At 42.5% G+C, this 23744-nt stretch overlaps 1 protein-coding gene across 1 annotated transcript in view; it reads right to left on the bottom strand.

Annotated features, from left to right (window-relative positions):
- LOC310670458 (uncharacterized protein) overlaps positions 1 to 23744 on the bottom strand; it is a 53434-nt gene that overhangs the window by 5986 nt on the left and 23704 nt on the right. Inside the window, exons 8-10 of the mRNA XM_083425847.1 lie at positions 18891 to 19099; positions 15828 to 15900; positions 5155 to 5272 (exon numbers count right to left, since the gene is read on the bottom strand). Coding sequence (XP_083281973.1) covers positions 5155 to 5272; positions 15828 to 15900; positions 18891 to 19099 — 400 coding nt within the window. The remainder of the gene's footprint in view (positions 1 to 5154; positions 5273 to 15827; positions 15901 to 18890; positions 19100 to 23744) is intronic.

The raw sequence follows: 23744 nt of genomic DNA, 5'->3' as shown, positions 1-23744 counted from the left end.
CGGCGGGTTGATTTAAGACTCAAGTAGCCCCCAAACGATCCCACACTTTATGCCAGTGGATATGTTGGTCTTTGAGTGCCCTGTTTATCAGCTGCCCCCTTAGAATGGTTGCAAGAGTTCTTCTCCCAAAGTGTGTGCATTTGTGTGTTTTGGAGAAAGGGGTTTCCATCTGTGTATAAGTTGATTTCTTTCAGATGAGTTATTAATTTGAATGAGTTAAGTACACTTCAATTACTCAGGAAGTGTTTAATCAGTAAAACCCACTTAATTGGGACATCTCCCAAGAAACTACATAAAAGCCCAGAGATATTTAAGAGCAACTGCTGTTGCTTAATGGGGATGGTAATGTTGGTTAATTGGGATGCCTTTAAGTGATAGGGCTTTGCTTGGTTCTTCCCTCTGGTGTCCTTTTATGCCAGTTCCATATACAGCGGAACCTTGGTTCCCAAACTTAATCCATTCCAGGAGTCTATTCGATTCCCGAAACAGTGCAGGAACCATGGCGCAGCTTCTGATTGGCTGCAGCAGCTTTTTGAAGCCAATCAGAAGCCAGGGTACGGCTTCCAAAGAACATTAAAAAACCGGAACAATTACTTCTGGTTTTTGTTCGTTTGGGAGCCGAGGTTCCACTGTACACACAAAAACTTATTGCCCCCCCATCAGTGTAAAGACGCTTCATCCTACCCTGAAAACTTTAACATTCCAGATCTCTTGCAGATTTTGTTGATCCAGATTGGAGAGCAGTGTTTGGATTGCTAGAATAATCCAAATTGTTCATAATCCAGCTGGCCTTCTCAATTGGCCTTGTCATTTCTCAATTGGCCTTGTCATTCACATGTTAACACAAGAACTGAAGGTGCGCTTCCAAAGGAAGCTTCAGCTGTATTTATGTATGTACCTAACCACAGCAGCAAGGGATCTTTATGCACGGAAGTGGAAGGAGGAAAGAATAGCCTCAAAGGAAGAATGGCTGATAAAAATCATGGAATATGCAGAGATGGCAAAACTGACGGCTCTGATAAGAGACACATTTAGAATCTTTCAAGGAGGACTATAAACTTTTTCTAGATTTAAAAAATAATTTTCCATATGTGAAGTCCACTGCAGGGTTTGAAGTTTAAGGGGAAAAAATAGAATATACTAAGATACCTGTTAAAGAGGATGAAACTCGATAGGATGGATTTTTAAGACGCAATCGTATATAATTGTGATTATAAACATTGAGGATGGGTGAGTATTTTGGAATAAGAATTATAACTGCTGAGTGATCAAATGTAAGTTTGAATTGAAAAGAAAAAGAAAGTGTAAAAAAAAGAGAGCTGTAGAGAACATTATGGAGTGATTGAATTCCATTTGGACGTGATCATGGGCTAACTGCGGTGAGAAAAAAGCAGCAGATGTTACCGACGGTGGAGACCACAGTCAGTGGTTCACAAAAGCACAGAAGCTGGTTTGATCACAGAACCATAGTAAGTAAATGTGGTTGGTTTCCTGGAAGTCTGACTGAGTGGGCAGCCTCCATAACATGCATTCCTTCTACAAAGTTATTCATGCCCACAAACAAATCTCCTTCCAACTCCCAAACCCAGATTTCTCTCAGACCAGGCATGGGAGATGTGTATCCCTGCAGATGTTGTTGGACTACCACGGCCATCATACCTGACCACTTGCCATGCTGATGGGAGTTGGAGTCCAAACCAACATCTGGAGAGCCCCTGGCTCAAATTTTCTGGGTTTTGAAGCTAACTGCCAAGCCCAAACAAAAATTGCACAATATCCTCCTTACACCACATTCAACCACCCTTCTGGGGATCCTCGGAAACCCAAATTCAAAGTGTTGGTGCTGACCTTTAAAGTCCTAAATGGCTTTGGCCCTGTATAACTGAAGGAATGTCTCCACCCTCATTTTTAAGCCCAGACACCAAGGTCCAGCTCCAAGGGCCTTCTGGCGGTACTCTCATTGCAAGAAGTGAGGTTACAGGGAACCAGGCAAAGGGCCTTCTCAGTAGTGGCGCCCTCCCTGTGGAATGCCTTCCCATCTGATGTCAAACTGATCAGCAACTACACAACTGACCATGCGCTTAAGCACTTTTCCAAGACATCTGAAGCAGACCTGTATCAGGAAGTTTTTAATGTTTTGCTGTGCTTTTGATTATGTTGTAAGCTGCCCAGAGTGGCTGGGGCAACCCAGTCAGATGGGTGGGGTATAAGTGATTAATCCTTCTCCTCATCACCCTGGTCATTTAGTTTGTTGTAAAAGTGACCCCATGCTTTCCTCTTTATCAGCCTGTCCAATCTTCCCCCATCCCTGCACTATACTACCACTAATTGTGCACCGTATATTAGGACATTTCTGTTGTTTTATGCATAACTGGAAACAAAACATAAATGCACAAGCAGATATGCATTAGTTAAGATATATGCATTAGCACTTTCATACTGCAATAATTCTGGCAATTAGATATTACTAAAGGAAGCCTTAGGCACCGACACTGCTATAAATATGGATTCTCTTGTAAAAAATATAGTTCAGGAACGCATTTCCTTGTGGAGCTGGAGCCTGTATACTTCTTGCTAAAACCCTGTAGAGCTTTAAAAAAATGTAACACATAGGGAACAGTGCATGCAGGGCTCATGTATTCACTTAGATAATACAAAACTATAATAATAATTTATAATAATAATTTATTATTTATACCCCGCCCATCTGGTTGAGTTTCCCCAGCCACTCTGTGCGGCTTCCAATCAAGTGTTAAAAACAATACAGCATTAAATATTAAAAACTTCCCTAAACAGGGCTGCCTTCAGATGTCTTTTAAAGAGAAGATAGCTGCTTATTTCCTTCACATCTGAAGGGAGGGCGTTCCACAGGGCGGGCGCCACTACCGAGAAGGCCCTCTGTGAAACATGTGTCAAAGCTTTTGCAAATATAGCTATTACAGCCAAGGTAAAAGAGCTAATCACTTCAAAGTGCTTGTTGCTGTTGTTTAGTCATTTAGTTGTGTCTGACTCTTCATGACCCCATGGACCAGAGCACGCCAGGCACTCCTGTCTTCCACTGCCTCCTGCAGTTTGGTCAAACTCATGTTAGTAGCTTCAAGAACACTGTCCAACCATCTCGTCCTCTGTCGTCCCCTTCTCTTTGTGCCCTCAGTAGTGGGAAAACCATAGCTTTAACCTTTGTCGGCAAGGTGATGTCTCTGCTTTTTAAGATGCTGCCTAGGTTTGTCATCGCTTTTCTCCCAAGAAGCAGGTGTCTTTTAATTTCGTGACTGCTGTCACCATCTGCAATGATCATGGAGCCCAAGAAAGTAAAATCTCTCACTGCCTCCATTTCTTCCCCTTCTATTTGCCAGGAGGTGATGGGACCAGTGGCCATGATCTTCGTTTTTTGATGTTGAGCTTCAGACCATATTTTGCGCTCTCCTCTTTCACCCTCATTAAGAGGTTCTTTAATTCCTCCTCACTTTCTGCCATCAAAGTTATGTCATCTGCATATCTGAGGGTGCTTATTGCCTGGTAAATAATGGAGGCCCATCAAAACAGGAACACAACCATCTTTTTTTAAAAAAAAAATACAGGTAGGCATGTTGGCCCATATGTAAAATTCCAAAACTCATCTTAGGGTGACACCTTTATTAGACCAGATGGCAACAACTGTGCAAGCTTTTGAGTCCGACAGGTCTCTTAATCAGGCTAGATGGCAAACAGAGCACTTGGGCTGGTGATGGTGGGGAAACAGCAGGAGATTGCAGGTGTTCCATGAGGTTCTTTTGGATCTTATCAGGTTACACTTGGCCCTGCTGGCATAAGGGGTTCACCTGGTGGGGCAGAGCTGCAATACTAGCTTTCCCACAGAGGAGTCGCTGTGGCTTACTGGGAGGGAATGGTGGTGCTTGGGGTGTATGGGTGCACTGGTGCGAATGTAGTTCAGCTCCTCCAGTGTGCTTCTGATGAGCGTCAGAGACTCCACTGATGAGAAATCAGGTACATGGGGTATCCCTGTCACCTAGGTCCACCTCCATCCTGAGGCAGAACATGCAGGTTCCGAGATAGGTGGAAAACATGACTCAAGAAAAACTGGACGGTCTTCATATCAGCAAAAGTGGATATTAATTTTAAGTGGTGTGCTAAGCCAAAAAGAAATTGTCAAAAGCCAAACTGGATGGCTTCACCGGGCCTTTGTAGAGAAGGTTCCCTCAGAAGTCCTATCTGTAAAACCCTCCTTTCTCTAATTTAGGATTCTGCTGTTGAACACCTCACTTCAGTTGTTGGTTTTTTTCCAAGTCACATAAAGGTGGCCATGTTGATCAGGCAAAGGAGAAGATGGTCCCCTCCCACTCCAAAAATATATAGAAGCCCACCAGAGTCACAGTTGAATTTTACTTTACACTGATGACAAGACAATGTCCTCCAACATGCTGGAGGCTACAGGGGGAGCTTAGGGGGAGCCCAGGGCACGTAGGGCGGCACACACAGCTCAGGTACCCAGTGTGGAAGAGAAATGTGTGTGTGCGCATGCACACAAACACACACACACACAGACACATGCACGAGTCTTGTATTTTTCCTTTTCAGAAATTCCCACCTTTAAGCCTTCAAAAATTAGGTAAAATGCCATTGATAATGAATATATTTCATAAAAAAACAAAAATTATACCGAGGTGACTTGTAATTGCTACCACTGAATGGAATTTCAATGATAGTAGTATAATGACGTCCCTTTTAAAGTGCCTGTATATTTGTCTGAGGTAAAAAGAAGGGTGAGGGGAGGACCGGAAGGGGGGGGGGTATTGTCTGTTAAGTGTCAAATGCCTTTTCTTTTATCACAGAAGACTTGGACAGTAGCAAGGAAATATTTCACCTGGAAAAGAAATGTTAAAAACCACCCTTCACAAAATTAGAAAACCTGTTATCAAATGGCATAATCTTTTCAAAAATCCCTGAACATATACAGCAATAGAGATGACTTTTTGCTACGCACTTGGCATTTGTGTTATGCTTGAGAGTATTTCCCCCCTTATTTAAGGAAGTGAAGTTTTGCTAGCTAACAACTTTGCTTTCTTACATTTTCTTAACTTGAGAACTTCATCACATTCATGCCTTATTTCTGCCGCCCCGCCCCCCCCCAAAAAACCCCTACATGTTACTTACGGAGAAATGCAGTTCACTCTCACTCCTCTATCAATCCACTCCGTCCCCAACGTCTGAGTTAACTTTACAACCCCGGCTTTCGAAGCATTGTAAGCTAATTGCTTCTGTGGGTGAGGAACTGGGTGGTTGGGAAGGGAGAGAGATAGAAATTTAATTATTACTTCCCGACAGAAAAAGAGTAAATAAAAACTGAAAGAGTTATTTGTAGAGGTTTGGCAAACAGGCAGGCATACCTTTCCATTGTATTATCCTGACTTTTGGATCAACATATGGAAAATGGAACAACTGCAAACAGACCCCCAGAAGTATCTACATTTTAGTGTTACATATAGCAAAGCTATATGCTATTTAAAAGAAACTGCCACAGAGTTCAGTAAGACTTATTATTCCCATGTAAGTGTGTGTATCATATGCCAGCCTAAAACTTATTCTACCTGCAGATGCTTATTAAAATTAAAACTCAATCTATAAAAAGGCAAACAAGCACAAAGTTATAGAGCATGGGTAGGCAGACTAAAGCCCGGGGGCCGGATCCGGCCCATCGCCTTCTCAATCCAGCCTGTGGAGGGTCCGGGAGTAGAATGTGCCCTTTTATTTAAAATGCATCTCTGAGTTATTTGTGGGGCCTGCCTGGTGTTTTTACATCAGTAGAATGTGCCCTTTTATTTAAAATGCATCTCTGGGTTATTTTGGGGGCATAGGAGTTTGTTCATTTTCCCCCCTCCAAAATATAGTCCGGCCCACCACATGGTCTGAGGGACAGTGGACTGGCCCCCTGCTGAAAAGCTTTGCTGACCCCTGTTATAGAAGATCAGACATTTATGCAGATATTGATACACTTCTGTCCCGGAAACGCCAATCTCTCAAAGCAACTTGACTGGTTGGATGCTTTGGATGTGGGGGGGGGGGGGGGGAGAGGGGGCGAATGCACACATGTCACATGTCAGTCAGAAACTAAAATGATCAGCTTTGTTAATTATAACGTTCACGCTTACAAGCGAATTTGGTATATTCTCCTCCTCCTTGCCCCTTTCCTTAAGCTGATATACCTGCAAAAAGACAGCTTATTTTTAGCAACCAAACCATTCTCGTGACATTTTAAAACAGAGTTTAGGCCCCACCAGGCAGTATCTAGGAAAAGTGCCTATGAATTGATTTTAGAAGGAATTGGTTTTAGAATGCATTTCAATTAATTGATTGAGATTTTATGTAAACTGTGTTACTTTTATTGTTGTTAGCCACTCTGAGCCCGGCTTCAGCTGGGGAGGGCAGAATATTATTATTATTATTATTATTATTATTATTATTATTATTATTATTATTATTAAAAATAACAAAAATCTGAGAGAGAAATAGGACCGTATTATTGGTCAATTTCATCATTAACATAAATTTGTTGGCAATGATGTATTTTAGACCCATTTTTTTGTAATGCACATACAGAACTTTTCAAAGTGCAGACTGTCATCCCATCCATAAATACCCTTTTTAGTAATCTATTCTTCATCTGGGCTATTTTTATTCCCTTCCCCTCAATTTTATTCTGGTGTTCATTCATTTGCTTCAGTATTTCCATGCTGACTTTTAGAGCCAAGCCCTTACAAGGCAACTTAAAGAAAACTGTCATAAAAATCATTAAGAACAGTGGCTTAAAACAGCAGTGTTCTGAATAATACACGGGTGAGCAACATATCATTGCAACTCAGCTAAAATAATTAAATCAGTTTCAGAATGGCGACAAGTATAAGACATATTTTTGTTTAATTGTTATTTTGATAATTATTGGGGAGGGTGCAATTCTGCCACAGATCACAAGTCTGTGGAGTCTAACCATAATCTCCAATAGTGCTCAACCAGATCCCTGCATCACTACATTCCCCAGAAGCTCCATATCAGGCCATGAAACACTGCAAATTTTCCTTTTCAGTTTTTCTTTTTTAATTACAGTAATAATAATATGCTTAAATGGTTGGGAGTGTGGTAAGATTTAGGATTTTTTATTTCTAAAAAGAATAAGAAAATACAAATAAAAGGAAAACAAAAAAAGCCCCACAAATCAATAGTTAAATTATTACTGCATGTCAGAGTGGTTTTCATTTAATTGGGAGCAGTCCTATAACAAAGTCAGGAGAATTTGACCAAATAAACTAACTTAGTAAAACAACATTTTAAAAGGCTGTAGCAGATTTATCCTTCCAATTCATGTATTTTGCTTGCCTGCCTGCTTTCTCGCCGGTTTCTTAAAATCAACACAGTGGAAAAGAACGTTTTTGTTGAATTGTACAAAAGCATGTAAAAACATAGCCACATCTTGAAATCACTTAAATAGACATAAGACTGTAATCCTAGCCAGCCGTTGCCTCCCTTTTTCCACTGCATAATAAAACTTGATTAATAACGATTTTTTAAAAAAGAATCCCTTTGCTTTAACAACAGAGAAATCATTTTTACAGACCCAACATATTTATTCAATAAGCTTTCATTACAAATATTTTCCCTCTTTTTGCTGTTGTTTGGTCTGGCATACCGGCAAGCAGCACTCCATGTGGGCTGGAGAAGAGGAGAGGAATCTAATTTCTTGATTAATTACTCGACTCAAGATCCAAGTTACATACAACTTTGGTAGTTAACCCCATCGCCCTTGCAAAAGTAGCACCTGCTAAAGTTTCCAAATATGCCCGTTTATGATAAATTACTGCATGTTTGCTTAAAGGGGCCAAACACTTTTGCATCTTTCCCATCTGAGAGTCTTTGTTTCCAGAAAAGCAGAAACTTATTTATTTATTCAGCCAGTTCTCTGACCTCTAATTCTGAACAGACCTATCAGGTGGCTTCCTGCAGTGCTTATCATATATTTTATACGAGAAACTTTTGGAACTTCTTACTTCATCCCACCCTTGACAGCATAAAATGTGAACAGCAGTTTGTTATAGGGATGGACAAATTTGTCAGTTTCCATTTCTCCCAGCTTCTCATGTTTTCAATGTTAAGTTCTGTTCTCTTTTCCACATTTCTGCATCACTTTGCTTATTTATTTTTAAATCCTCATTCAATAGCATTCTATGAATATACACATTTCTGTTGGTAATTTTGCCTGACGTTTGTACAAGCCATCTCCCCTAATATAATGCATTCTATATGTTACTTTCAGCAACATACACATTTTTCGCACACATTACTTGTCTGGAAAACTGCGTCACAAAATTCAGAGACGTGCAAATTTCAAAGGACGGTTTTGTTTCCATTCGTGTAGCGTTTTAGAAATTGCAAATTTGGGAGGTTTGCTCTTACACCGCATCAATTATTATCAGTGATACAGTCGGGGGGGGGGAGCTATGAAAAGAAATCTCTTCATGTTGAGTGAGATGATGTGCATGCTTCAAGCTGTGCAGCTTGCAGAATGAAACTGCAAATTGGGAAGAAGGACCGTGCAGAAGGTCCCAAATCCTATCTCCAGTCAAAAGGATCAGATAGCAGGTAAAGCGAAAGAATTCTGCCTGGGGTCCTGGAGAACCACAACAACAACAAGAAGAAGAGTTTGGATTTGATATCCCGCTTTATCACTACCCTAAGGAGTCTCAAAGCAGCTAACATTCTCCTTTCCCTTCCTCCCCCACAACAAACACTCTGTGAGGTGAGTGGGGCTGAGAGACTTCAGAGAAGTGTGACTGGCCCAAGGTCACCCAGCAGCTGCATGTGGAGGAGCGGAGACGCGAACCCAGTTCACCAGATTACAAGTCCACCGCTCTTAACCACTACACCACACTGGCTCCAACTTGTCAGAGTGGTCAGTACTGTCATAGACAGCCAGCTAATATGATCCGATCTAAGGAAGCCTGCTTTTTGGGAAGCAGCCATGGTTAAGTCATCCTCACTATTTCTGATGCTTGTGCTGGGAGTGCCGTTTATATAGCCCAAATGGCATCATGAACATAAAAGAAGGAGGTACCAGCAGACTTGGAGGAATCTTGAGGTTTAAGGAGAGGAAAAGTCCACATGGCGGGAACACCCTAAAACATCCTAATGAGGATTGAATTGAGGGGTGGGACTTTCCAAAAATCTCAATGTTATGATTGTCTGCATGGATTCTTTTCTTAATTCTCATCTCACAGCTTGATCTCAATTACAAGGGAATTATTCCTCCCTGGGTCCTTTCAAAATACAAACATATTATATGCATTATTATGTGTATCATTATAAATATAATATTACACACATATTTCATACATATACCACCCCGGTTTTCCTAAAGTAACCAGCACATAAGTAAATATATACAACAATGCCTATAAAAATACTTAAGGATTAATTCCTTAACGCTGCAGAAATATAATACCACATGTGGCTTGACTATTTCATACTTTTTTGACTATTTCATACTTTTTATACTCTCTGCAGGTACCGTATTAAACTGTCTTAGAAAACTGCCTCCTAGAAAACTTTTTTATTTGAAGAAGCCTACCCAAATACATAATTTAGACTTGTATTTTAACATATGCTATTTTACCTATGTGTTACTGCTAATGGTTTTATGCATTTAGAGGGTTGTTTTTGTTTCAATTAAGCATCATACAAATCTTTCCTAAAAACAAATAAATAGGAGATGTAGTTTGCAAATAATTCCCCATATAATGTGCCAGAGTGGCAACCCAGTCAAGATGGGTAGAGTAAAAACAAAAACATAAGAATAAGAATATTTAAATAGACTTCAAAAACAAACAAAGAAACCGACAGTTTGCAGGTGGCTCAGACATAAGCAGGCACTCTGTGCAAGAGGCAGTCCAATGTGGGCAAAGCTCACCAAATCCCATATGTAAGGGCATAAAGCAAGCCAGTGTAAATTAAGCCAGTATAAAGATACACCAGCTATACCAAGCAGAGCGGCTGCTGCTCTGCCTGAGCCTGGCAGAGGGAAAATAAGCCTTTTTAAAGCAGTGTTTGATGCTGGTCATGTGACCAAGGAGAAAATATCTCCATGGCCCACGAACAGCCCCTTTTAGGGACTTAACACCAGGCTCAACTAAGCCAGATTTGGCTCACCTGGGATGAGCCCGTGATGCTGTCATATCGTTGGTTGAGCTGGGGTTGGGGACTGTGCCGGTTTCAGGTGCGATCTTGCCAGGTTTGGGGTGAGATCTCTCCCCAAATCACACAGGAGCTTGTGCACTCTGCAAGCTCCCCTGCAATGATGACGAGATCTTGCCCGAAATCAGCACCAATGTCGGTGTTGCTTCTCCACCTCATCCTAAGGCCTACCCACAGCGTTTCCTCCGCAAGGGTTTCTGCTGCTTGAGGCATTGGCCTCACTATTCCTAATGGGTGGGCTGGCCCTGGACTTCAAACTGGCTGAGCCAGGGAACAGAAAACAAAGGGAATGAAAGGGAGAGGATGGAATCCCGACCTCTGCACTCCACATAGCAACACTTGTGGCATATTACATGCATTTCTGAGTAGCATTTTGTCGGGATTGATATCTGAGAACCCACTCTTGCAGACATTAAGAAGATAAGAAAAGCCTTGCTGGATCAGGCCAAAGGCCCATCTAGTTAAGCATCTTGATCCCTATAGGATGCCCCCAAGCACTGGTGGAGGAAGAGGAGTGCGGGGGGAGTGCACCGTCCCTGGAAGCGCGATCCCGGTGGGGTGCTATTGCAGCTGCTTTCCACCTCAGCTGGGTGCCACGCCCCCACAGGCAGTGGCGTAGCGTGGGTTGTCAGCACCCGGGGCAAGGCAAGTAATTTGCGCCCCCCGCTGCACTGTCCCTCCCCCAGATAGTCCCTCGCTCTCTCTCCGCACCGTACTGCACGCCTGGCACCCCCCCTCCACAGTGGGCGGTGACCTGGCAGCTCGGATCGGATTCGCACAGCCAGCACTGCAGTGAGAGAGAGTGAGTGAGCCAGGTAGGGGCAGAGAGCTGCAAGTACGAGCGCCCCCCCCCCCAGATGTTGCGCCTGGTGCGGCCAGCCCCCCTGCACCCCCCATGCTACACCACTGCCCGCAGGCGGTGTGCCACACCCCCAGGACGCGCATCACACCACTGTGGACAGCGCATCATGCCCCCAGGATGTGCACCACGCCCCCGGGACACGCGCCAGCCCCACCCCTACCTGCTCTCCGCCCCCCAGTGCTGGAGCATGAAGCTCCGCCACTGCCCCCAAGCAGGACACAAAGGCTTGAATTTATTGCAAACTTGAATTTTTAAAGTGCCGTTTGTTTTCCAGCTGAACAGTGAGTTTGTTTTCAGTGCTGCAAATTTAGGCAGAAACGTACTTTTAAATTAAACATTTCAGAGCAGAGTCGAAAAGAGATCAATGAATCACAGTGCTGAAAACGCCCTTCTCGCGCTTTTAATATTATTAACAGGATCTCTAATCCAGTCGTATTATGACAACAAGGATATCAGGAAATTGTTTCTGGAAATGATTTTTCAGCAGCAGTGGATTACTCTGAACATCTCAGCTCACAGGAGTGCCGCTTTGCCGCTTTCGTGAAAAATAATGGTGTTTGAAAACATCTCTATATTACCCTAATCTGTTTTGCCTTCCCAGAATTCCTGATAGCTGTCTTGAAATAGCTGAAGGGGTGCTAGTATTGAAGATGGAGTGCGCTTGCTCTCACTTGCTCCAAAGGACCAATGGGTGGAGGAGGCAGCGATGGCCAACGATGGACAAATTCATGAAGGATGAGACTATCAGTGACTATTAACTATGATGGCAAGGCTCTACCTCCAGAGCTAGAGGCAGCATGTGTTCTTGTGCTTGGGCCTGGCTCAGGTTAAAATCTATGCAGGTGAACAATTCAGGGGTCATAATGCTCACCTTATATATCAAGTGATCACTGGGGGGGAAACAAGTCCAGTGGCATCATTACCTTTGAGACGGATCCAGTGAGTCGCTGCCAATTAGGGAAAGACTGTACTGGTCTACACGGATCAATGGTCTGACTCAGAACCATCATTGTGCCCAATCTGACATTCTGCGAATGACATTTTATTAATTAATGGTCCTCTGTGAGCAGCCTTTAACATGGCTAGCCCAAAATCCAAAAGGGCAATCCACATACAGACTCTGTAACCTGAGAAATGAATGAGCCTTTGAGGAGAATGAGGAATATCAACGCTGGAGTAATGCGGTCAGCATCACGATTATGTCTGGCCTCTCTAGTCTAAATCACCAGGCCTACTGTTCGTCAGTCATTTGATAAGGAAAGCTCATCCTCGATTATTTTCCTCCTTACTTAGGGAACACTTACCACCAGTCCAATGGTGTCTAAATCGCCAAGGTGTTAAATGGCCATTTTGTAATCTATATTCACGGTGCATTTTCAGCCATTGGCCTTTCAGCCTAACTGCAAGCCACATGCATCATGCATCACAGGCCATTGAGCATTGCTGCTGTGCAATCTTCATTCCTGCAGACATTGGTGCAGGGAAGAGACTCTGCTAGACCATCAAGGGGTCATGTTTTATACCTGTCCTGCCCCTACCCTCTTCCTGAGACACTTACCGTGGCTCCGATCTGGTGGAACACTCTGTCACAAGAGACCAGGGCCCTGCACGACTTGACATCTTCCCGCAGGGACTGCAAGACCGAGCTGTTCCACCAGGCCTTTGGCCAGGGCACAGCCTGACTCCCTCCCTCGGCAATCTTCGCGGAGCTCTGGCCCAATGGTTGCCAGTGGCTTGAATTAATTAATTTTATAATGAATGATTTTAGAGTTTGTGCTGTACTTTTGTACTGTTTTATTGTTGTTAGCCGCCCTGAGCCCGGCTTCAGCTGGGGAGGGCGGGATATAAATAAAATTTATTATTATTATTATTATTATTATTATTATTATTATTATTATTACAAGGAGGAGCTGCTCCCTAAGGATTTACTGCTGCTGTCTCTGCCATTTTTGTGGGGATTGTCCTTTGCCAGGACCATGGATTTATATGGACTTTAGTCTTTTTTTAAAAAAAAAAACTACATAAAAAGGGTTTGTATTTTGTTGTCTTAAAATTTTGAAGAGTACATTTTCCCTCCTTGAATTTTATTCTCGTGTGTGAACCTTTGTGAGCTGCCTTGGGAACCTTTTTGGCTGAAAGGTGGCATGGAAACCAGCTCTAACTATCACAATCCCATTAATTCAAACAGGACTTCTACAAAAGCCATATTCAAATCTGGTACACTGTAGACCTCAGCCTTCGCTTTCTGGGTCAGGTATTGGAAAGATCACCGTTTATTGTACATTACCACTGAACAATAAACAATACAGGGAATGCATTTATTTATTTTTTTACTTTAATCCCTACAGGACTTGCTATTGTCCTAAACTGAGACCAGTATTTTCCTCCCCTTATTTTTTAAAAAATAACCTTATTTTTTGTTTGCAAAAAATGCCTTCCACTTGGGCAAGAGCGACATCTCTGGTATTAAAAACCGTAAGTGAAACAGCTGGTAAAAGCACTTGAAAAAAAAATTAACAGCAACATTATAAATGCATTTTTTTTTCCTGAAGAAACAGTTAAAGTTACTAAGTAATAAACTGAACAGAATGTCATAGAATGTCAAACTGGGCACAGTAAAAATAAATGTTATTCCCAAGGAAAATAAAAAGACTGCATATTTATGTAACATTCAGCAGATGGATATGATATTAATATCGAGCTTTTCAGTTGCACTTCTATAGCTACTGGGCTTCTCTCTCTCTCTCTCTCTTTCTTTTTTTTTGCCTAACTTGGCAGCCCACAGGCACCATTTGATTTTTGGATTTGGACAATCCTGCAACAGATGTCCAGACCAATAAAACAAATTCCTAAAGGGCTACGCTTAATTTGTGTAATTGATCAATTTTTGTTACATGGGCCTCAGTTCACCAGCATGTAACTGCCTTCCAGATTAGCTCTGCAGTTGGGATTTCGTTCCATATGTTGCAATAGTTTATTGGCTCCTTGACGACGTGGCTGATACAACAGCGCAAGTGGGGAGACACCTGTTGGCAAGAAGCATCAAATAGAACAATTGGTATTAGAGCAGAGTCAAGAGAGCCCAGCTGGCACACAAGGGTACACTCTCAGGCAAGGGCCCAAGGCTGGGATCGGAAAGGTCATTGCCAATAACAAACAAAGACCATCTTTCAAGGCCAAACGGGCCTGGATAGACAAGGCAACAGGGCAGAGGGTGGGTACAGACAAGGGTGTGAATCAGCAGAGGCAAATGTGGCCCAATTTGGCTCTAAGAGCTAAACCTGAGGTAGCTCTGATGCACAGCCTGCACACGTCACACCCGGAATAAGGCAGGAGGCTGCCTTATGATGGGTCAGACCACGGGGTCCATCTAGCTCAATATTGTCCACTTTGATTGGCAGAGACTTTCCTGGGTTTCAGGCAGGGGACAGTCCCAGCCTTGCCTGGGGATGTCGGGGATCAAACCTGCTACCTACTGAATGCAAAACAAATGTCCTGTTACTGAACCACGGCTCTTCTCCTTCTGGAACCAGGAACTGGTCTAAGGATGCATCAAATTGTCTGAGCAATTCAAAGGACGATGCTGGAGGCTAATCAGAGCTCAATTTCCATATACAGGGTGGCTCTTCACCTGCAGTATTTTGGGGCTGTTCTCCCCACTATACAGAATAGAGTAGTAGAACTATGGATTCCACCATGTCAGCTTTAAGGTGGGTGTCAAAGTATTATTATTATTAATTATTATTATTATTATTATTATTATTATATTACAGTTGCACCTTGGTTGACGAACGCCTTGCTAGTCGAACGTTTTGGCTCCCGAATGCCTCAAACCCGGAAGTGAGTGTTCCGGTTTGCACACATTCTTTGGAACCCAAACGTCCGACGCGGGTTCCAATTGGCTGCAGTAGCTTTTCCAAATGTTTTTGAAGTCGAACAGACTTCCAGAACAGATTCCGTTCGACTTCCAAGGTATGGCCGTATTGTGTATTTAATTTATATACTGTCCTCAAGTTCTCGAGGCGATTCACAAGATAAAAATACAGGATAGAAGCACAAAAGGGGCAGTTGCAACAAAACAGAACAATAACCCCATGCTTGTATGACTTCACTTCTTACACTGCATAAGAAACTCTCCAAGTGCCATGAAAACAGCACATTAGGCAGAACTCTACACTGTTATGATCATCCCATACTCTTGCAGGAAGCTCCTCACATGAGAGAACTTTTTTATTAAAAACAACAACTATACCTATCCTACCTGCAGCCTCGAGTGCTACAGTTCAGAATCCTACCATTTACCACATCATTCCGCATAATGGGTAGATTGGCTGTGAGCTTCCTGGGTGCATCGTGAGGTGGAAGCATCCACCAACCAAGGCAAGGGACTTGAGTTCCAGTCCTGTATATAAATGGTGAAAGGATGAACACGCCTTTCACTCTGAGGGTGAATGTAGATTACAGCCCACACCTTTCTTACATAATAAAATGTGTCAGCTTCAGAGGGCTTTAACCCCACCTCCTTATAGGAGTAATAAGTGCTCTAAAATGGAGAGGACAGATAAATGTTGAAAAATGATATCAATAAAATTTTTGTAGTACATTTTCCCTAATACAAAATGTCAGTGATTTACTTCTGCGCAATACAGGTTTAATTGATTCAAATAGCATCGGCAGTAATTAAAATATGGATTCTGAAGCACAACTGTTAGCTCTCATCACTCACCTATTAAACTTGCCATAGATGCTGTGTTAATTATCTTCCCATATCCTTGATTCAGCATAATGCGGCCTGCAGCCTGTGATAGAAATTAAAGGAAAGACCAGTGACCCCTTTTGTGATTCCGCTAATAATGACATGATAATAAATTAGTACTCACTTTTCAGAAGAGTTTATGTGCTAACTAATTTTCCCCTTCTCTAAAGTGCTTGATGTAAAAACTTGATATGGGGGAAATGGTTAATGCGGGAAAGTTTACGTAGCCATTTTACTGCACTCCCAAAGTGCGGCTCCCAAAAGCCGTCAGCAAATTTGGGGTCTCTGCTTTAAGTCCTTAGAGCTGATGCTGAAACTATTAGCTTGAGTTTTTGTATCATTAGTAAATGCAAGATGAATGAAGCATCCCCCCCCCAAAAAAAAAAATCTGTATCCATTGCACTGGTTGTAAGCCCAATTCAACTTGCTGGTTTGACTTTAAAGACTCTAAATGTTTGTAGGCCACATGATTTGAAGGGCCACCTCCCCCCCACTCTTTTCGAGAGGTGGGGACAGATTGAAGAACTCCCTTCCAATTGAGCTGTGCATGGTCTCATTCCCAAGTGTTAAATGGATGTATAAAATACACCTCTTTAAGTCTGCCTTTTATAATTAAAGCCTTTCAAAAGAGCTGGCCCGGAAGGGAGAGTTCTTGAGTTCTGATATTGATGTTTGGCTGTTAAAAATTGATTGTCTACATTGCTGCCACTGATGCTTAGTTTTATATTTTGCTATATTGAATTTGATATTCTCATGGATTTTGGAAAGAGAAATCAAGAAAAGCCATAATTTAATTTAATTTTGAAGTGTTTATCGCCCACTCTTCAATGAATGTTTTCAATCTCTGAATGAGAGTTCCACGGCAATTCCTTACATGTCTAATCCTTGCTTTCTATGTTTGTAGCTTGGACTGTAGATCTTAAAACCTACAGAAGCTGAGCCATAGCAGTGGGATGTTCTGTTACTGGTCTGTGCTTCTGTACGTTTCTGCTCTAGTAGATAGAATATGGTGACACCTAGGTGGCTAGTCTGATCCAATGAGATGATTGTGATATTACTGAATGCTAACGAGAGGCAATTCCAGATGGAAATTTATTGTGGTATCAGCACCGTTCTTGCATTGTCCACATGGCGTCATCATCACAATGCCAGCCTGATTTTTTTTATTTGTTTAACATTTAATCTAGAGTTCCTCTTGGAAAAACTGGTAAGTAACAATAGAGCAATTTTTGGGTGGTGACATTTTGGTGAGTGGTCTCTATAGCCACATCCGTATTTTTGCTTGTGCCTCACCTGAGCACAGCCAGCCGTTTTGTTTTTAGTGACCCAAATGATGCAAGCATGCCTCCCTCCACCAATTGCCACATACCAAAGGCATTTTATTTATATTATTTATTATATTATATTATATTATATTATATTATATTATATTATATTATATTATATTATATTATATTATATTATATTATATTATATTATATTATATTATTATAATTTCAGAGTTTCAACCACTCAGACAGGAGTAGCTATTCTATCAAAATCTCAACACATTGCAAGAGACTATGTTGCATATTGTGGTCAATATCCAATTAAGTAATTCCGTCAGCTCACGGATTTCTGGCTGTACAACAGAATCTACTTTCCCTCCCTTTCCCTCAATCATCCTGTAAATCTGTTCTGGGGGTTACTGCAACCCTCCAGAGCAAATCTGGAGAGGATGAAGGGCATATGAGGAGAGCTGTCCCTTATGGGGGTCAACCTTGCAACCTTGATGTTATCAGCACCACGCTCTAACCAACTTAAACTATCCTTGTGTTAATACAAGGTAACAGCCTGTAGTTGTGGTACATACATCAGGACCTTTAAAAAAATTAAGTCAGAGGTCTTGTGCAAGACCTATTTTATCAGAATTTCAATCCAGCTAAATATCAGACTTGTGCAAGATCTCTCTTTCCTCTTTTCCCTAGCCTTTGACACTTGAGGAGCCTATTTTTATGACCTGCCCTATTCCTGGGACTGTAATTTGTTATAAACAGTTTTTAATGTTATTTTAAAAATTGTTTTAAACTACCCTGAGACCTTAGGGCATGTAATAAATCAAATAAACAAATTACTAAAAAAAAGTGTGTTGTTTTTTAATTAAATCCCTAAAAAATAGCACAACCATCCGTTGTGCCCATTGAGAAACCTGATAATTAATGGGTGGTAATGTTTCTCTTGGGCTCTTTTGCATACTGCCTGCACAGACAGATATAGAAATTGCCTGCACATCTGCAGATCAGGAAAGTACTGTATAGTGGAAAGATAAGCAGTGGCTATTGAAGGGAAGTTTCAGAACACAAACCACAGAAACATTCCACCAAGGATCACCCATGGAAACAGCATTATAGCATGCAAAGCAGACGGCCATGTGTGTGTGAGAGAGGACCCTCACATGTCAATTGTGCACAAAGAAAAATTGAGATCCGAGCAACTCATTTGCAAGATATACCATAACTTCCAGCAGGAAATGCCTTAGTAGATATAAAGGTAAAGGTACCCCTGCCCGTACGGGCCAGTCTTGACAGACTCTAGGGTTGTGCGCCCATCTCACTCAAGAGGCCAGGGGCCAGCGCTGTCCGGAGACATTTCCGGGTCACGTGGCCAGCGTGACATCGCTGCTCTGGCGAGCCAGAGCCGCACACGGAAATGCCATTTACCTTCCTGCTAGTAAGCGGTCCCTATTTATCTACATGCACGTAAGAGTGCTTTCGAACTGCTAGGTTGGCAGGCGCTGGGACCGAACAACGGGAGCGCACCCCGCCGCGGGGATTCGAACCGCCGACCTTTCGATCGGCAAGCCCTAGGCACTGAGGCTTTTACCCACAGCGCCACCCGCGTCCCTCTTAGTAGATATAGTGTCAGCAAATTATTATTGCTAGAACCTTGTAAAGTAGTCAGGATCGTGCTAGCAAATCTCTGACCATATTGCTTTGAACGCTTAAAGACGGGAAACATGTTTTTATATAACGCATTGCAGAGTCCCATACTCACCTGACAACACAAAAACAAGCCTCGCAAATTCACATTGAAAGTTTTGTCCCATTCTTCCAGAGAGGTGGCTTCACTTGGTGAATTCATGTTGATCCCTGCATTGTTACATGCAATATGGACTGTGCCCCACTTATCTACGATTGTAGCAAGCATCCTCTGAACATCTTCTGGTCTGCTTACGTCTGCTGCTATAGCAATGCTTTTTATCCCTAAATGAAGAAGCAAAACAAACAGAAAACATCTGACTTGCTTGCAGTTTTGTTGATGTTGTCATCGGCAGTGGCCTAGCGTGGGTTGTCAGCACCCGGGGCAAGGCAAGTAATTTGCGCACCCTAACCCGTGGATTTGTGCACCCTAACCTGTGGATTTGCGCCCCCTAACCCTAACCCCCAGATGTTGCGCCCGGTGCGGCCGACCCCCTGCACCCCCCACGCTACGCCACTGGTCATCGGTTTGCTCTTTCAACCTTCTTAATTACTGTGTGTCATTGCAATTAATACAGTAGTGGTAATAATTTACAGATGCATAATTTTTGAAGAAGCAAAACCATTTTGGGCGGTGTACAGTGGTACCTCGGGTTAAGAACTTAATTCGTTCTGGAGGTCCGTTCTTAACCTGAAACTGTTATTAACCTGAGATACCACTTTAGCTAACGGGCCTCCCGCTGACGCAGCCGCGCAATTTCTGTTCTCATCCTGAAGCAAAGTTCTTAACCCGAGGTACTATTTCTGAGTTAGCGGAGTCTGTAACCTGAAGCGTTTGTAACCTGAGGTACCACTGTATGTGGTTTTTTAAAAAGTAACATTTCAAAAGGGCTATGTACAATCAACCCCTTGCAAGGCTTTTGGATTTTGGCCGAAGCTTTGAACACCCTGCCATCTACTGGCAAAGGATTTCAACTGCAAGTCTTCTACTGAAACGTTTGAGATGCTGCTGTCGGTTGTTGAAATCTTTATTTGCGTCTTCTTCTCACCCCTCTTCAATTTTAGAATACAATTCACTGTATTTGGTGTGGGGGCGGGGTTTGTCTCTTGGCTGCTGCAAATATATCTGAGAATGCTAGTACCCACAGCTGCCTCAGGAAGCAGAGCTATGGACACTGTGATTCCAGAAGGAGACTCACAGCTTTCAGGTTCTGTGAAGAAAGTGAAGAAGTTTGGGGAATGCCATTCAGATTGTCCATTTGCACCTATTTCAATTTATTAGAATCAGGGCTGGAGCCCTGAACTTCCCTTATGTCTTGAAAACTGCATTGTGGGAAGTGACCTTTACTTTTTCTTAGGGTACTTTTGCAACGTAGTTGGACAAGGGTCAGATTAATTGGCCCACCCTTCAGCCAGGAATTACATTTGGCAGTTGCTGCTCTCTGCTTATGCGATGCTGCTTTTTGCAGGCTCAGTCTGGAAAATGCCTTTCGTTCGCTTGAGGATGGTGGAATCTGACAATTTCAGCCTCCCTCTATTTCTGCATTGCAAAATTCAGAGAAGTGTGAATGTCAAAGAATGGCTGTGTTTCGGTCTCCGCAATTTTGTAGATCCATATTTACATGTGAACCGGATCTCCCCTGTCCCTCCCACACCCCTTTTCTGACAGTAAACAAAGAAGGCAGCTACTTTCCCAAGGTATTTGCTTTATTTCACTTCCCAACTTCCAGGTACGTGTAAATGCACCTAACCACTACGAATATGGTTGGGTACAGTTGCGGCCAAACACAGACCCCACCATGATTTATTGAGGTAATGTATTGGGGCATTAACTGCTTGCTGAATCCACAGTCAAATCCTGGCTGAGCTACTTACTCACCTGTCGGTCATGCTCAAACCCTTCTCTTTATCATCTACGATTGACCCCTGTGAAAAATGGGCCCCACAGGGTAGTTGCAGGAACAAAATTAGGTAAGGATTTTAAAAGTGCATCTCAAAAGTGCCCTATAGTTGATCATAATTTTGCCGGTTGCATATTGTGCCCATTCTAGGGTCAGCCAGCTAAGTCGGGCTCTGAGATCATTAAACTGGCTCATTCTTATCAAACTGTAACAAGCATATAGCTGCTCCAGGATTTTAAGAGATTGGGAAGCCCAGGTTTCCTGTCTTCCTGATCAACACAGGCCTGGGCAGCTGATCCAAAGGCCAAGCACAACACATTTCAACATTGAGCCAGTTAAACTAAAGCAGGGCTTAGAAGGGTGAAATGCTCACATTTTGATAATAATAATAATAATAATAATAATAATAATAATAATTCTTCACATATTCCTACATGAAACAAATCTCTCCGGAGCAATAGTCTTGAAAATGCAACTGATTAAATAAATAAAATGTAAACATAATTATAATGTAACAACAACCACACCCTCAAAGCTAAAATTGAATATTGTATTGAATCATCTTGTATAGGACCATTTTCCTATACATTTGTCATTATGTTGGCCTCTAGATTAAGGTGGAAAAATCTGTCACTTTTGGTTTCACTCAGTTTCTCATTTTGCCCCTTCAGCTCTCCCCATTTCCACATCTGTTTGTGAATATATATACTTTTCCCCTCAAGGAAATCCATAAATGCTTTAGAGTATGTTTCTCCTAATATATTTTGTATATTTTGTATGCAGCTTTGCCTAATATACATTTCTTTGAAAAGCAAATTCCCTACTGCTATAATACATGTTTGTTGTTTTTACTAAGATGTGCATTTTTATGCACACTTTACCCTAATATAAGCAGTATTTGGCTGCAGAATTGCTCTGCAGAATTTGGAGAAGTGCACTTTTTGAAGGATCTTCATAATATTATATTACATGTTTCCCAAAGCCAATCTACCCCACAAGGCAAAGAGAGAAGGTATGGACCACACTGGAATGGAAAAACAAGCCTTTTGCCTTGTTATAGGGAAGAATAACCATCCTCTCTATGTCTTCTCTGAAGGAAACCCTGCTGAATTGAATGGGGCTGACGCCCAAGTAAGGCGGCATCAGATTGCTGTCCTAAATCCTTATTCACTTGTATCGATTTCATCTGAAGACATTTAAGACATTGAAACCAAACTTAAACCAACTTCAACTGCTGGTCCATCTGGCCCAATCCTTTCCAACTCCTTTTGGCAGCAACTCTCTAGGTCAGGCTTCCTCAACCTCAGCCCTCCAGATGTTTTGGACTACAATTCCCATCATCCCTGACCACTGGTCCTGTTAGCTAGGGATCATGGGAGTTGTAGGCCAAAACATCTGGAGGGCCACAGGTTGGGGATGCCTGATTGAACTGGAGGAGTCAAGGACTAACCTTGGGATAGCTATCAAGCAATGCTCTTTCCCTAGCTATGGGAGCAAAGGAGCTCAGGTTTGTCAAGGTGTTCTCGCAAAGGAGCTCAAGTCTTGAACAAATGTCTTCCTTCACCCAACCCTGCAGCTTCTCAGGTGCTCATTTTCATGAGCAAGCAAATTATTGGGGAGATGGCTTTAATGACATTGCTTTTAAAGCCTGAATGAAGATGGTGTTGACTGGGCTAGGGGTTTGGGAAGAGAGGCAAGGTCAGATTGAATTTCAAAGCCAGAGGCTCTCTCTTACTATCAGGTGTCCTCTCAATATGAGAGAGTTGGCAGGTCTGGATCCCATGGAAGCAACCTGATTTATTAATGCCCCCCTAGTGGAGCTGAGCCAGCATTTTTGATCCGGCAACCATTTTAGCATGTGTGATGTGCCCGTAAGAATTTGCACATAAAGATCCCTGGACGGCGTTTGATCAGAACTGGCCCTAATTTGTTGTGGCTATGCAGCGGATGTGTTCTCTGGTAGCATAAAGAGCAGGGAGAGCAATAACTGCTGTTTGGCTCCACTTTGTTAGGGAAAAATCTTAAATGCCACAGCTGACACATGATTTATTGTATGGAACACCTTCTTTTGCTGGCTGATTGATGTGTATTATATAGAACCGGTTAACAAAAGATTGCTCTCCTCTGTTCCCGTCAGTCATGCCTCATTGTATGTTATTTTTCCTTCAAGTACCCCAATGAAGAATTCTATATAGGGTAATTTGCTTTCCTGGTTGAATCATCTCTGCTAGGCAACAAGGATCCGGCTAAGCTAAGTTAGTCCTTGTTTACCAACAAAGAGTTGAGGCAGTAGCTTTAGAGAACTTGCTTGATTGTTCAAAACAATCCCCTTGGACGGAATATCTCTTAAGCCGCAGGTCACACACACCCGCCCAAATGTACTGATTCACCCACCACCCCCAGTCTCTCACCTGCAAGGTGAATGCCATCGCTTTATGTAGCCTTAGAGAAACCTGACTGTTTGCAGCAGGACAGAAAATCTTTGGGATAAAAACCTCTAACTGAGGGCAAGGGAGATCCAAAAAAAATAGCCCAATGAGGACTGAGCAATCTCAGTGGCCACAATATACAGTGGTACCTCTCAAGACGAATGCCTCGCAAGACGAAAAACTCGCAAGACGAAAGAGTTTTTTGTTTTTTGAGTTGCTTCGCAAGACGAATTTCCCTATGGGCTTGCCTTTTCTTAAAACCGTCAATGCATTTCCTATGGGAAACCGTGCTTCGCAAGACGAAAAATTCACAAGACGAAAAAACTCGCAGAACGAATTAATTTCGTCTTGCGAGGCCCCACTGTATCGACTAGCTGTTGGAGAGAGCAGAAGTAAGTTGGGGAAACGGAATGGAGTCGACTGGAGTGGCTGGCACACTGATTGGCAACCCTCTTCACTGCAACATTTTGTTGCAGCGTCCCACTTGTGAGCATCCCACCTCTGACCTTTCCATTGCTGTTCTAAAAAGAAACATACACAACGTCTTTGTACAAGAGCCATGCTTGGGAACTGAAATATGTAAACTTGCCAAATGACACC

This window comes from Podarcis tiliguerta (assembly GCF_965153285.1).
Source record: "Podarcis tiliguerta genome assembly, chromosome: 2".
NCBI classification, from domain to species: Eukaryota; Metazoa; Chordata; class Lepidosauria; order Squamata; family Lacertidae; genus Podarcis; species Podarcis tiliguerta.
The sequence above is the reverse complement of the archived record's forward strand: the minus strand, read 5'-3'. Positions and strand labels throughout refer to the sequence as shown.